This window comes from Protopterus annectens, chromosome 13.part0, assembly GCF_019279795.1.
Source record: "Protopterus annectens isolate FY-2018-M chromosome 13.part0, PAN1.0, whole genome shotgun sequence".
Taxonomy (NCBI): Eukaryota; Metazoa; Chordata; order Ceratodontiformes; family Protopteridae; genus Protopterus; species Protopterus annectens.
In genome coordinates this window covers 313729307-313745685 of record NC_056747.1, presented here as the reverse complement: position 1 = coordinate 313745685, position 16379 = coordinate 313729307, and the positions used below count along the sequence as shown (strand labels likewise).

The 16379-nt window shown below is 41.4% G+C and overlaps 1 protein-coding gene across 1 annotated transcript in view; it reads right to left on the bottom strand.

The window, feature by feature from the left end:
- Window positions 1-16379, bottom strand: part of LOC122787284 (myeloid-derived growth factor-like) — a 341278-nt gene that overhangs the window by 113960 nt on the left and 210939 nt on the right. Inside the window, exon 4 of the mRNA XM_044053905.1 lies at window positions 13068-13149. Within this exon, the coding sequence (XP_043909840.1) occupies window positions 13068-13149 (82 nt within the window). The remainder of the gene's footprint in view (window positions 1-13067; window positions 13150-16379) is intronic.

Sequence of the window (16379 nt, the reverse complement as noted above, 5' to 3'; positions counted from 1 at the left end):
CCGTGTTGTAGTAAGCTGAAATAGCTGAGGCGTGGATTTTAATAGATGAAAAAGAAAGTCCTTTGTGTAACATCTCAGGTAAATATTGTAGAATCTGAGGTATGTCCGGCAGAAGGGTATTTTGGCCTTTAGCTTGGTTCCAGGCGCAAAACCTTTTCCATTTGTCTGAGTAGGCTTTCCTGGTGCTGGGCCTCCTGGCCCCCAGAATAACATTCATAACAGCTTGTGAAAGAGGAGCTGGCTGGTTGTTTAGGAGATTTGCCATGCAGCCAAATTTAAGGTTTTGATCTGGCTGTGTAGAATCTGACTGTCTTGCTGTGTGAGCAGATGAGAAATTTGTGGTAAAAATCCATGGTGGGCCCTGGGCCGTATTTCTTAATAGTGGGTACCAGTGCTGGCGTGGCCAGTCTGGGGCAATGAGCATCATTCGTTGTCTCTCCATCCTGACTTTCAGCAGCACTTCTGTGAGAAGGGGCAATGGAGGGAAGGCATATACTGACAGCATTTTCCAACTGAATGAGAGTGCATCCACTTTCCAAGCTTGATGGTGAAACGTCCTTGTGCAAAATTTTGTTAGCTGATAGTTTTGGGGGCTGGCAAACAGGTCTATGTCTGGGTGTCCCCATTTTTGAGTTATCATTGCAAATACTTGTGGATCCAGTTTCCACTCGTGGGGATCCATGATGTTTCTGCTTAGGTTGTCTGCCAATGTGTTCTTTTTTCCTGGCAGGAATTGAGCTTGTAATTGTACTTGGTAAGCCAGTGCTGTGTTCCACAAGGTCATTGCTTGCCTGCATAGAGGGTAGGAGTGTGTACCCCCTTGTTTGTTTATGTACCACATTACTGTGTTGTCCGTCCTTATTATAAGCTATCCTGGATGTAAGAGGTCCTTGAAGGCTGTCAGGGCATTCTGTACAGCTAGCATTTCTTTTTGATTGATGTGCAAATTTCTTTGATCTGCAGTCCATATGCCATGAATGCACCGTCCTGCCATGTGTGTCCCCCAGGCATAGTCCGATGCATCTGTTGTCATAGTTTGTCTGGCTGAGGGTAAGGTGAAAGGCTGACCCTTGTTGAGGTGACATGCCTGTGACCACCATAGAAACTCCTGTTGAAGGCAGGGAATGAGAGGTATCATTGTTTCCAAGCTGTGGCTGTGTTGATTCCATACACTTTTTAGGTACCATTGTAATTTCCTCATATGCAGTTTTGCAAATGGTATTAGTAGTATGCAAGATGCCATGAAGCCCACGGCCTGCAGAATTTTTCTTGCAGGGAGATGGGTCTTTGTTGCCATTGTTTTGAAGTATTGAGTTAGCTGTAGTTGTTTGTCTGGCGTCAGGTAAGCCATCTGGGCCGTTGTATTCAAGCTGGCACCCAGGAATGTCATATTTTGTGAGGGCACTAGTTTTGATTTCTTTTCTTTTACTGTGTACCCTAGGCAATTTAGAAGGTGTTTTACAAAAGCCAGATGATGTAAGAGAGTGTCCTTGCTTTCTGCTTGGATGAGGCAGTCGTCCAGGTATGGATATATTTGAATTCCTCTTTGTCTGCAGTATGCAATTTCTGGTGCCAGGCATTCTGTGAAGACCCTGGGCGCAGTAGATAAGCCAAAGGGCAGTGCAGAGAATTGGTAGTGGGTTGAACCTGCAATGAAGCGGAGGTATCTTCTGCAATTTTGTCTGATAGGGACATGCAGGTATGCCTCCTTGAGGTCCAACGTTACTAGCCAAGCTTTCTTGCCCAACATGGGAAGAAGCTGCTGTAGTGTTAGCATCTTGAATTTGGGTACTTGCAAGAAGGTGTTTAGAATTGAAAGGTCCAGAATGCGTCTCCAAGCATTGTCCTTTCTGGGGACTAGAAAGAGCCTTGAGTAAAATCCTTGGCCTTGCTCCTGTGTAGGTACCAGTTGAATGGCTCTGTGTAGGTACCAGTTGAATGGCTCTCATGTCTAAGAGAGCTGTAACTTGTTTTTGTGCCTCTGCCCATTGATTTTGTGGCAGGTTTGGCATGCCTTTTATCCTTGGCAAGGTGTGGAAATGGAATCTGTATCCTTGTGAGATAATGTCTAGGACCCGTTTGTCCTGTGACGATGCGCCAGTTGTCTGCAAAAAGTGCTAATTTTCCTCCCAAGGGAGCTGCCAAGAGAGTTTTGCTTGGCAGTTTGAGTCACTGTGTTTGCCTTCTAGTAGTTTTGGACCTGTCTTCTCCTCCCTTCTATGTTGCAGTGCCCCATTGGCGAGGTTTGTAAGGGATTTGTTCTCGTCTTCTGTCCCTTGGGCTCCTGTATTTACCCCTCTGTGGTCTGTCAGAAGCTGGAAAGGACCAATTTTTTGTTGGCCAATTTCTGCTGAAGCGTGGGGGCTGTACCTGTAAGAAATCTTTGACAGTCTGCATAGATTTTGCCTTATCCTCCATTTTCTTTAAAACCTCTTCTGCTTTAACCCCAAATAAGACATCCTGCTGTAAGGGTGCATCTAGTAACTTTGCTTTAACATGATCAGGCAGAGTTTGTTCATTTAACCAAGCATGCCTACATATAACAGACCCAGTAACAGCTGCTCTACAGGAAGCTTCCAAGAAATCAAATCCACATTGTAAAGTATGTTTGCCCACCTGTTCAGCTGCATGCAACAGATCCTGCATTTCCTTGAATTCAGACTGTTGAGGGTAGGTGCTCATCTTTTGTTTTATTTGAGACATTAGGAATTGTTGGTATTTAAGCATGTGAAATTGACAATTTAGTGCTCTCATAGCCAGAGTAGCTGAGGTGTAAACCTTCTTCCCCCACCTATCTAGTGCTCTGGAGTCCCTTTCAGAGGGTACAGGATTTTTGGCCATAGAAGCCTTAGCCCTCTTTGGGACCCTGGGAGATTGTCTCTGGATCAGCAACAGGGCTTTTGAAAAGGAATTTGTGTGAGTCAGGCACTCTATAGTATCTATCTGGTTTGGCTGGAGCAGGAGGCAGAGAATCTGGATTTAGACTAGATTCTAAATAAACATCATCCACAATGTCTAAAACTGGGGGGATAGCAAGTGGTCTGTGCTGGGGGAGTAAAAGAAACTCTCGGAGCCTTTTCTTTGAGTTGGAGTAGTCCTGACCTTCCCAGTGGAAATGTTCCCTCATGGTATGTAATGTTTCCCCAAAGGAATATTCTTCAGGGGGAGACACTGAGGGAATGGAATCTTCAGCATCAGAATCTTCATAAGAGGGAAAGGAGTAATCCTGTTCCTCAGAGGAGCCTGAGGAAATAGATACTTGATCAGAGGAGGCATAATCCTCCTCTTGTCTAGGCCTTTTGTCGGGGGGGGGGGGGTTGGGAACCCCTGATTAAAGAAATCAAATCTTCAGCCATTTTAAGCATCTGTTTCTTAGGCATGGGGCCTTGAACTGGAGACTGAAGTGCAGTATTTTTTGGTTTTAGAGGAGTCTTAAGCTTAGCATACGATTTTATGGTGAGAGTAGTCTGTCTGAAGACACCTTCTAAAACTGAAGGTGTTTCTACAGCACCGGCTTCTCCTTCTGCAATGTCGTCGGTAGGGCCTAAAGAAAATGGCTGCATCGGCCTAGAACTCTCTGCTAGAGAACCCGAAGCGGTCTGGGGTTCTGATTCTGCGGTAGTCAGGGGCTGCGTAGGCTCCTCACTGAAAACCGGAGGACCGGCGACCGGCCCAGCCAAGGCCTCGAAGTCTGGCTTGGATCTAGGCTGCCTGTCTTTATCTTTGCGTTTTTTATGCACGCCGGTAGCCGGTTGCTCCGATGGCATAGTGTAATTAAATTTCCTACCGAAGTAGTGTCGTGCGAAATCAAAGCGTCGCTTTATAGTTCGTTTATTGAACCTAGCACAAAACCGACAACCAGTGACGTCGTGGTCTGGGCCTAGGCAAGGTATACAATAAGAATGAAAGCCCTTATGAGGTATTTGCTTCCTACAAGAAATGCAATTGTTAACTTTTTCTGACATCGGACCGAGGCAAGAAAAGGTTCCCCAACGGGGTACTTAGCTTTGAAGAATTCGGACTGAAAATCTATTCGAAAATCTCAGGTGTCGGCCGACCGGCACTTGCGAACTGCTTCTGCTTTGGACACCGAACGGCAAGAAAGACTGGAGAAAATGGCGTTGGATGCCTCTTGTATACCCCTGGCGCACTGACGTCAGAGAAGAAGCGACAGCAACCGACGCCGGACCAAGACTTTGGAATTCGGGCTGACTGCGGGACCGCCTGACGGCAGGATAACCCAAGTGTGATGACTGCAGCAGGGTAACACGATTAACATCAGGCACTTCCAATTCTCTGCACTGCCCTTTGGCTTATCTATTGCTCCCAGAGTTTTTACCAAATGCCTGGCTCCAGTCATTGCTTTTTGCAGGCAAAGAAACATTCAAATTTACCCTTAGTTGGACGACTGTCTTATTCAAGCAAACTCTCCAGAGCAACTTCTAAAGGATTTGGACTTTGTAAAGAACCTTCTCACCTCTTGGAGCTACACCAACAAAAAAGTCAAAATTGGTACCCACCAGGGAGATTGTATTCCTGGGAGCGAGCCTGAACACAGCCGCCCAGATGGTATTCCTCCCTCAAGAGAAACAAATGGATCTTTTGAATTACTTCAAAAATTTGGCAAGCATGACCCAGCTCTCTGCAAGACAATTCCTGCAAGCCCTGGGATTCATGGCTTTATGTATTCTGATGATTCCATATGCCAGACTGCATATGAGGGAAAATACAATGGTACCTCAAAAACCTTTGGTGTCAACACACTTAGGATTTAAACTTGATACTTCCTCTGATTCCCTGCCTGCAGACGGAGTTCCTTTGGTCGGCGATGGCCTGTGCACAGAACAAAGGCCTGCCTTTCTGTCCACTTCCTGCCAGCCAGACTCACCACAGATGCCTCGGACTACGCTTGGGAAGCACATCTAGAGGGCAGATGCATTCAGGGGACTTGGAACTCTCAACAGGTTCATTTGCACATAAATCTGAAGGAATTGAGGGCAGTCCAGCAGGCCTTAATGGCTTTCAAACATCTTCTCTCTCCTGGTACTCTTCTGGTCAGGACAGACAACACCACAATCATGTGGTACATCAACAAGCAGGGAAGGACGCACTCTTACCCCCTGTGCAGACAAAGCATGATACTATGGTCCACAGCAACTTCTATTGGCATTCATCTGATAGCTCAGTTTCTTCCAGGAAGGCTCAACACCTTGGCAGACCGGTTGAGCAGGCAGGTCCTGGATCCTCACGATTGGCAATTAAACAAGACCATCTTCTACCGCATAATTCAGCATTGGGGCACTCCACAGGTGGATCTCTTCTCATCTCCAACCAACCACCTTCTTCCAACCTTTTGCACCAGGGATCACCACAACAAAGCTTGGAAAGTGGATGCTCTGTCCTTCCCCTGGACACAGTTCTCGATCTATGCATTGCCTCCTCTGCCTCTTCTTCACAGAGTGTTGTTAAAGATAAGGGACAAAAAACCAAGGGCCATCATCATAGCTCCAGACTGGCCCAGACAACATTGGCATCCACTACTTCACAGTCTCTCCCAGTCTCAGCATTGGCATCTTCCCCTGATACCAGATCTCTTGGTTCAGGAGGGTGGAAAAATTCTGCATTCTCATCTTCAGACACTGCATTTGGCAGCTTGGCTCATAATTTAAACCTTTCCCAACAAGTGGTTGAAGTCTTTTGTGAGGCCAGGAAGCCTAGCACTAGGAAATCTTATGCAGGTAAGTGGAAAAGATTCTCCATGTGGATGCAGACTAGAGGGGAAGACCCTTCTCAACCTACTGTTCCTCTTATTCTGGACTATCTGGCAGGCTTGCTTAATGGTGGATTTTTCTTTTCTTCTATAAAAATCCATGCTTCAGCTATTTCTGCTCATTGTTCCTTTGAGCATCCCATTTTCTCTCATCCCTTGATGAAACAGTTCCTCAGGGATGCTAGCAATTTAAAGCCTCCCAGAAGGGCACCTACTCCTGCTTGGGATCTCACTTTTGTACTTGAGAAACTTACTCTGCCTCCTTTTGAACCAGCTGCTTCAGCAGACCTGAAGTTTCTCTCCTGGAAAACCGCCTTTCTTTTGGCTATTACTTCAGCTAGAAGAGTTTCTGAGCTGCAAGCCTTAATGGCAGTAGAGCCTTTCATCATCTTCCATGTGGATCGGGTTTCTCTTCGAACTAATCCCTCCTTTATGCCTAAGGTGGTTTCTAACCTGACTCTTAGTCAGTCTATCCACCTGCCTACCTTCTTTCCTAACCCTCAGAATATAGGGGAAAGGTTACTGCATTCCCTGGATGTGCATAGATAGCTTATATTTTACCTGGACAGGACTAAATTTTTTGAAAGTCAGATCAGTTGTTGGTCAGTTTTGCTCCTGGAGCTCAGGGCAAAGCGATTTCAAAACAGACCATTTCTAAGTGGACTGCTCATTGTATTCACTTTTGTTACTTACAGCCTGATAAGGTTCCTCCTCAGAGTATTAGGACCCATTCTACTAGGGCAGCCTCTACCTCAGCAGCTTTTTTAAGAGGTGTACCTACTAGGGACGTACTGGAAGCAGCTACATGGACTTCTGTCCACACTTTCACTAAACATTACAATTTACCCTTGTTTTCTAAGTCTAGGGCTGGTTTTGCCACTGCAGTGTTGCAGGGCATCCTTACCAACCCTTAAACAGTGGGTGTTCCTCCTCCCTTTTGTTTTTTTCCTGGGCTTTGGGAATCAAACCATTTTGTAAGGACTGCAACAGTGAAGCACGAACATAGTACAGTTGTGTACACTTACCATAAATGTAGATGTTCGAGCGTATTCACTGTTGCAGTCCTGCATAAATGTAGATGTTCGAGTGTATTCACTGTTGCAGTCCTGATTTCCCCCCTTCCACCCCCCCCTTTTTTCCTAGGGCGCAGACTGGATTTTCTTTTTCCTGGTCAAACCTTTTTTGGGGGGCTCCCGACAGTTAAGGCAAGAAAAACCGTGGAAATGGCATCGGCTGCCTTCTTTTGTACCTGACGTCGGGCCTAACCGAAGGCAGCTGACGTCATATACCAAGGACTTTGGTATTCTGTCCGACTGTGGGCTACCGGGAGCCGGATAACCCATTTTGTAAGGAATGAAACAGTGAATGCACTTGAACATCTACATTTATGGTAAGTGTATACAACTGTACTCTCTGAACAGGAGTCAAGTTTGATTTTTGCCAGTTTTATCATAATGCTCAGGTGGTTGAAAGTCTTCACATAATCCCTAGACTGTAGCATCCGATGCCTTGTTGGTGCAGTAATAAGCCAATCGTCTAGGCAGGGAAACACCTAAAATCCTTTTAGCCTCAGGTCAACAGCTACAACTGGCAAGCATTTGGTAAACACCCAGGGGGCTATGGTGAGTTCAAAGGATGTTGCTCTGAATTGGTAATGATTGGTTCTCAGACAAAAGCGCAAATGCCTTCTTAAGCACCTGTTGATTTTAATATGATAGGACTGAAGATCCACAGAGCACATCCAATCGTCCTTATGTAAAAGTGGCAGGATGGACTGTACTGTAAAAATTCAGTGCATTATATAAGCATGTTGTTAAACATCCCTCTGCAACTTTTAGTTTTACGGTCATTGACATTATTAAGGGAGACAGAACAAATAAGAGTGGCTGGCACAACATATTGAACAATAAGGAAAAAAGATGGATAATTAAGTTGGGGGGTTTAATTCCTCCAGGATTAAGTGAATTGTTGTGAACAGCCAATGATTTTCTTGTTTCTATACAGGTGTGTGTATATAAGGAGTGTCTTGTTATTTCTATGGTTACACTGAGGAAGGCTTGAAACTAATGCTGACACCAGTCTGCTTGTGATAACTTTATAATAAAAGTTACACTTTTTTTACACCTTGGTGCTGGCTATTTTGATTTTGGATCACTGTCTCTTTAAGCCGTGCACTGCTGCACTTGCAGGGGAACATTCTGGACTGCTCTAACCAGATTAGAGCTTATATGATTGTAATGCAGGACTTTGGTTGCAGTCCTGGCAAGATTTGGATCAAGACTTGCGGTGAGTTGAAGTGCACGCCATGTTTAAGGGTTGGAAAGGCAGTTCCAAAGAAACAGGATAAGAGGTATGCCACAGGGCCAAAGGTACTACAGGCACTGTGGGACACCATATCAAGGGCATGTGTAGGTCCATGTGAGGCTTTATTATTCAGGGTCTGATTCCCAATGGCTTTTTATGGAGCATTTAGATGGCCTGAACTTGTACATACAAATAAAAAGGGTCAGCTCGTTGTTCTCCAATTACAGAACATCTGCATGTCAGAAAGGGGTGCCTGGGTTTATGTGGCAAGGTTCAAAATAGTTCAGAAGGAAAAGTATTGAACAGTATGGCTTCATACCCTTGCAGGCTTATGGTGGCATTTGGGTCAAACAGTGTGGCTTCATACCCCTGCAGGCTTATGTTTGGATTTAGTAGAAGTGTTTCTTGGGTACCAGACACAGTGAAGCACAAAGCCATTTTATGCTTTTCAGAAGTGATGCAGCAAAAAGCATGGGGGTGGGGCAAGATTGATAATGTGGTGCAGAATTAACACCATGAACAAACTATTGGAGGGAATAGGGGATTTAATACAGCCTACATAGGCATTTGAGTTGAGTGGTCACATAGGTATGACAAGGATAAGGTTCACATATCAGAGGAAGGCATGTGTGTTTCCAGAATTCCAGGTGGGGTTAGTTAAGTAAGGTATGAGATTACAACAGTCAGAGATGTGCCTTGCAGAAGTGAGGTGATTCTATCTTCTGCCTTTAGCGAAAGCCAGGAGAGGTAAGGGAGGTCAAAAGAATATGAGAGGGTGGTTACACGCCTAACTAGTTGGGCCATCTGCACAAGGGAGAGTTGCCAGGGGACTTTCTAGACTGCACCTTTCATTGGCAAACTGTAAGATGACCCAAGAAAAACAGAATTTGAAGTGGCACAGGTTTTCTGTGAATGCTGAAAAACTAAATACTGACAGAGTTGTCTTCTCTGAAGTGCTTATGTGATATATATATATATATATATATATATATATATATATATATACACACAAAAAATTAAATAGCCTCCTTGAAATTCCTGCCTTGTGCACATCTCTTGAAATAACTGATTTTCAATCAATCAATTACGATAACTGGCAATAAACACATTATGACTAATTTAGTCTAGTACTGCTGTGCATGAAATGAAGCCGCTCAATGAGAATTACACCAATAACCTACATATTCGGCATTAGCTACTGAAGTAAAACTGCTTCCACCACTTCAGTACTGTACATGATGGCCCAAACCAACCATATCACTCATACCAGTAATATCTCCAAGTGACAATGATCAGACTCACTGAGAAAGAATAGTCTGTCCATATTATACAAGAGCTTGAGTTTATACGACAAGTCACGGTGTAATAATGATACTGGCGTGCGCGCGCACACACACACACACGCGCACACACACGCACACACACAACAAAGAAAACACACATACACACACACACACACACACACACACACACACACACACACACACACACACACACACACACACACACAACAAAGAAAACTCAGCTTCACATTTAGCATTTTTCCATTAGCAGTTGCACAATTCTGCAGGTGTGACATCTCACCCCTTGGACACATCTTTTACCGAGCCTAATATGACCATTTTCTTTTTAAATTCATTCCACACATTTTGAAATATTGATTTGAGTGATTAAATTCCCTACAATCATACACAAGATTAGAAGCAGCTTTTTCATATCCTGCAAACCAGAGTTTATTACAATAACAAACTAATATTCATTAATCAAAACTACCTTCCCATCTCCTGAATAATCTGATCTTTGCCTCTCTGTAGGCAGAAAGTATCCCAGAAGTACCTATCCCAGTCCTGTTATCTGCCTCACAAGTCACAAATGTAGACTGATTTTATATTTGTAACACTTCATTCAACTTTGTGTACCTAAATGATTCTGCATATATTTAAAGCCATCACCTCTCAAAGCTTTAGTCATAATAAGGAAACAGCAACTGTACCAGAAGTAGCCCCAATATCAGGATACTGTGTTCCACTGACCACAAGGACAGGTTGCACTGTAGCACCAATCGTAAAAACAAGCTGCAACACCTGGAGGATGAGTATAATGTAGGATGTTGGACTGTATGGGATTGTACTGCAGTCAGGAATGGGAATATGCAATTTTCCCACTGTTGTGTGATCACAGAGTTGGTATATACAGTTAGAGGATGTGGGGGACACAGCCCTCAAATGGGAGTTGTAGGTCCCTTGTGCAAAAAGCAGAGCAATTTGTGTGCACATGTTATACTTTAGTTAGGCAAGATTTTTTGTAATCTCTGCAGTATCACTGATCTGCAATTTTGTTATATTTTCTTTCAGAAGAATGTGATTTTGCTTACACGTGCTCCCTGTACGCTGTATATGAACACTATTTACACAATAATGTATGTATACACACAAACACTGTGTCTGTATAATATATGTGCACGCAGATTCAGTATTTTATCTTACATTCCGTACACTGAATGCTTCTGAAGGATTTATTTTTTAAATTGAAATGCCGGTTCGTTATAGGATAGCTACAATGTGGGGATAGAATGTTGCCCTTTCCCCACTTTTTTGCAGTCTCAGTGCTGACATACATAATTTGCAAGGGTTGTGCAGGATGAGCTTGCCCCCCCCCCATAAAACATTTCTTTCAAGTTTCAACCACTTATACACACATACACACACTTTAAATATACATACACATATATATATATATATATATATATATATATATATATATATATATATATATATATATATATATAAAATATAAGGATCTAGGACTATTGCATGAAAAGTAAACTACCGAACACACTTCAGCAAAAGTGCTTTTCACCTAAAGTGTGCAAAAAAATAAAAAAATAATAAAATTAGATAAAAAGCCCCCCACAGTACTCATGCTTATGCAGGGGGTTAAGCCCCCCTGCACCACCCATGTGGGGGCCTGTGCCCTCCACACCTCCCCTGCTTTTATATTCTCACTCCGAGATTGTACTACAGTGGGGAAAAGGGAATATTCCGTTATCCCCACTGTACCGCGACCTCAGCAACAGCCATTCTGTCATTATTTTCATTTTCTTGAGCTCACTTTATCAAAAGTGCATTATCGGTGAAAACGCACTTTTGCTAAAGTGTGCTCGGTAATTTCAATTAAAACAGCTTTCGCTCAATAGTACAAGACCCATATATATATATATATATATATATATATATATATATATATATATATATATATATATATATATATATCTATATATATATATGTATATACATACATATACACACACACACACACATATATTACACAAATACCCACACATACATACCTATATAAGCGCGCACACACGTTGTAACATTACATACATTAGCGCTAGACATTTGAATATGTGATTACTACATACCAAACTGACAATGAAACAACAGCTACTAAACTCACTGCTTCTTCGTTAAATCAGTTTTTGCAGGGGGAGTAAAGTTCCTGGCTACTTGACTCCAAGCTCGCTGTACATCAGAGAAGAATGAATTCCCTTAGACACTGCAATCACTTTTTTTACTACAATCTTAATGTGTAATCAGAAAACAAACTGCACCTTTGTGATGGCACATTATACTTGTTAACTTTCCCTTCTGCACATTATAAAAATATATAAAACACTGTAAAAGTTGCAGACTCCAAATCTGACTTCAAACCAGTGACAAGTGGAGTACCACAGAGTCCAGTCCTGGGTCCTCTCCTGTTTGGTATCTACTTCTCTGAAGTAAGGGCTAACACAGAGGGCCTCTGGCTGAGGACGTTCGCAGATGACTGCAAACTAAGTGCCACAGTAGAGTCCCCAAACAGCGTGGACATCCTACAGAAGGGCTTCACTGAAATAGATGCCCGATATCAGAGCCATGGCCTCAAGCTGAATGCCAAAAAGTGCACTGTCATCTCCTTTGGTAAAAACTCTGTTCCCATGAACTACCACATAGGCGGCAGTCAACTTAACACCAAAGGTGTGATAAGAGACCTTGGGACTCAGGTGGACAGTAGGGTCACCTTTGATAATCATCGCCACAGTAGTCTGGAAATCCTTCTGAGTGGCACACCTCATCACAAAAGGGTTCTCATCCAGAAAAAAGTGGTCACTGTTCCGCTCTACTCGGCTCTCATTAGACCCATTATTGAGTACAAAGCCTCTTTTGGAATCTAACTCACAAGACATTTGCAACAGCTGGAAAGGCCACAGAAGTACCTCACAAAGAGGATTACGGGCCTCAAACAGATGTCCTATGCTGACCATCTCAAAAAGCCCAGCTTTACTCCGTAGCATATCGCTTACTCCGAGGTGATCTCTGCCTAACATACAAAGCTATGTCAAACCCAGAGTTGTTGGACATGCTACAACTTAAGAAATCCCAATCCCTCCAGGATACACACTCTAGGGACCTAAACCTTGTCACCACAATAAACAGAACATGCTGGAGGCATAAATTCCTGTCCCAGAGACTTCCCATACTCTGGAACAAGCTACCTATCCCATGTCAAGGAAAGTTCCTCAGTAGCACTCTTCAAGAAAAATCTTGATGAATGGATGGGAATTAGGAAATTCACCCCAGGGATCACTTCTGTGGTTCTGCTTGACAGGGACACAGGAAAATAACTTTCTTGGGTGGTGAAAGCCAGGGAACCTTGATGGCTAGGCTTACACAGGCCCTAGGGTTGACAGCCTAGTACCTACCTACGAACCTTTCAACATATATATTTACACCCCTAGAACTATCAAACAGGAACCAACCAGAAAGGTAATGGCACAATTAAAACTCTATTTTGCTAAAGAGATTCTTCAAAGTGCCTAAGTTTTCACTACTTCTAAAACACTTAAGACAGCATACAAGAACAGGCTTCTGAGAGACATATCTGCATTAAATATACTCTCTTTATGGTTCACGTATTACTTCAATAACCATTAAAATTTTAGTTTACTTACGTAAGCATTTGCATATTCAATTTTCCCTCCTTTCACTTCAGCTTTAAACTGGGTGAAAAACAGGTAAGACGTACCTTGAGGTCTGAAAGACAGCAAACACAACAAATAAATAATAAATAAATAATAAACAGATAAAGAAACTGCCACACCAAAATAATAATGAAGCGCATGGGTAGCATACCCAATTGTTGTGTACAAAGTATCTTAAAAGTACCCAAACAATATGGCCATATCAAAGTCATTATCAAATATACTGTGAATGATTAACAAAGAGCTACACTCTGTTTTTCAACTCAAGCCATGTGATGTGAAGAACTCAGAATACTTTTTTTTATTTTATGTTTTCTTATAATTAATCCAAAACCTCTTTACATTCCACTTCCTGGCAAGTATCCTTAAGGCAAAGTTTTATTTTAATACAACTGATATTACTTCTCTATTTATACAATACTTAATCACAAATACAAAATTTTTATACAAACATAACATACACATGTATATGCATACACGTACACACACACTCTTGCACGAAATAGAAAAAATGGGACATTTTAAGTAACAGACTGCAATCTACTTTACTGCTGTACTTTAAGAAAATGATTTGGTTACTCTAACAAACGTAGGGATGTCAAGCGTCACAGATAAATCCGTAAATCAGACTCCACACTCCAACTCCCTCATTCCTAAGCTAACTTCTATCTAAAAGCTCACTGCCAGAGACCGATTACTTAGCTCAGACACTTCTTTCTTAAGCAAAGGTACTACATCACTTTCTCTGAGTGAAGGCTTTTGTCTGATTTCACAACTTGCAAGACTCCATCTGAGGCCAGAAACCTTGCATCTCCCTTCTTCACAAACAGTTGCATCTAAAGACCAAATGGTAACAATCTTTTTACTTTGTAATACGATATTATGATGTTGCCACATGCAGGTATCGCCAAGTTGTTCTCTTGCTCTCAAGATAACAGGTTAGAACACACCTGTTCTACAACAAGCAAGAATAATTACTACCTAAAAACACACAGCAGGAAAGAAATAAATTAAAATAACTTTCTACAGTACCATCAATATATCTATGTATTATATTATATATATATATATATATATATTTATATATAATTACGTAAGTGTATATTAAATTAGAATTAAAATTTTTACAATTCAATATATTTTTTTCTTTTTTGATTGCTCTCTGTATTTTGATCTTAGTTTTAACCTACTAAGGTCTCTGTATAAATTATCTCAACCTCAATGTAACAATGTCCTGTAATTTATTTTGACTATTACTGTATATTGTAATCTTTGTCACTGTTAATGCTTGGAGCTTTTCTCCACGGGCCTCTACTGAAAATGGACATATATCCAGTTAGACTAGCCCGGTCAACAAATGTAAAATAAAATAAAATTAAATTAATGAATGGAAATATGTTGTTTCCTCAGAATAATGTCCCTGTAATACCAAACAACATACTCTAAAAATAATAATACCAATAATACTAATTTCAGTACTACTATAACAATTATATTAGTCCTCACCTGTGGATTCTGTACCCATAAAAGCACAATAAGAAACAACTGGCTCCAGCACAATTTTTGACACCAGTGTCAGAAAAACGTTAAGGGTTATGTCCTAAGGGGATCCTAATAATCAGGGCCCTCTACATGTACATGCCTGAAGCTCTGAAACTTTGTAAGTCAGGAAGAAGATTAACATGCAAGGCTCACGCACACACATACAGGCACACCTAAACACACATGCACGCACACTTCTTCCATAACGTAAACCTCAAAAACCTGCACCTTGAGCAGAGGTCATCAGGCATGAAATGCAAGCCCAAAGGAAGAGAAACACTATTCAAAGGAGGGCAGAGATAGTGAACTCCTTTAAGGAACTGTTTATTAATTTAATGTAAGTTTACACCCACTAGGCTAGTGTCTTTTCAGGGTTGACCCACGGTGGTATTTCTACTAGTAGGTAAAGCTGGCCAGGACATCTGGGAACTTCCCTACTTGTTAACACTTTCGTGGTCTGCTACTCTAATGAGCGTGTATACTTGTACATTCTGTTCCTGGTGTGGAGGCAGCTGGGAGAATGGCGCAACATGGAGGGGGGACAGCGAGAAGCTGAGTCGAATGCCGGCTGTGTAAAAAAGTTCAAATATGATGTGGAGAAGAGACTGGAGGAGATTTTGTTGGATTCAGAGGATATATTCCAAAAGGAGTTATTCTGTCGTTCAAACGTAGATGAGCGATCGAAAGAAGAAATTATGGATAAAACCCCCCAGTTGAGAGGGTTGCAGGATGACTTATTGATGAACTTAATTGAAGAAAATAATCCAGAGAGCAGAAACTATCTTTTGTGGGGATAAGCAACAGAAAGGATTCAAGAAGGAGAGGTGGAGGAATTAAAGAGAAGTACATTTGCAGAAGCAGTGAAGGTGAGAGAAGAAACAAGAAAATTGGAGAACAGAGGATTCAGTAAAACAGAAGTTTGCAGCACGCATACAAGGTAAAGACAGATATGAGATATGGGACATGGTAATTGTCCCATTAGGAATAAAAGCTCAAGAGGTACTTGCATTTATATTAATAAAAAGGAGACCTATTGTACATATTTTTAAATGGCTACAGGACTACAGACTTTTCTAAGAATCTATGGAAAAAAAGGATATATATCCATGGAATGGATATGTTAAGACTTTTTGCCATGCAAAACAAAAGAAAGTGAACATTCAATTCAGAGCAGAGACAGAGACTGTTAAAGATTATTTTAGTATACAACATTTGTAAAGAAGTTAAAAGTATTTCAAAAGATTTAGATAATAGAAGATTATGTACTGGAGGTTTAGACTATAGCATTATATTGAAAACAGAAAAATGATAAAAATGTTCACATTCCTAGTATGATTAATGTAAAAAGGAAATGGAGCTGTTGTAAGATACTGGGGGCAATCAAATATATATACATATATATATAATTTTTGTGGAAAAGGTAATGTTTGTGAACAATCGTGCAAAAATAAATGTTTTGTATGCGGAGATTATGGGCATTATGGAAACGAATGCAAAATGAAATGTTATAAATGTAAACAAACAGGGCATTCAGGGACAGATTGTTAAAGAAAAAAAAACAAGAACAGTTCTTTTTGCAAGAGAATACAAGTGAAAATGAAATTGGTAAGGAATTAAAATTACAAGGAGGAGAACAGACTGACTATATAACACTCAATAATAAAACACAAAAATTAGAAATAAAGGAAAGTAAAGATGGTGAATTAGAAAATGAATCAGATGGTCGTCATACAAATGAAA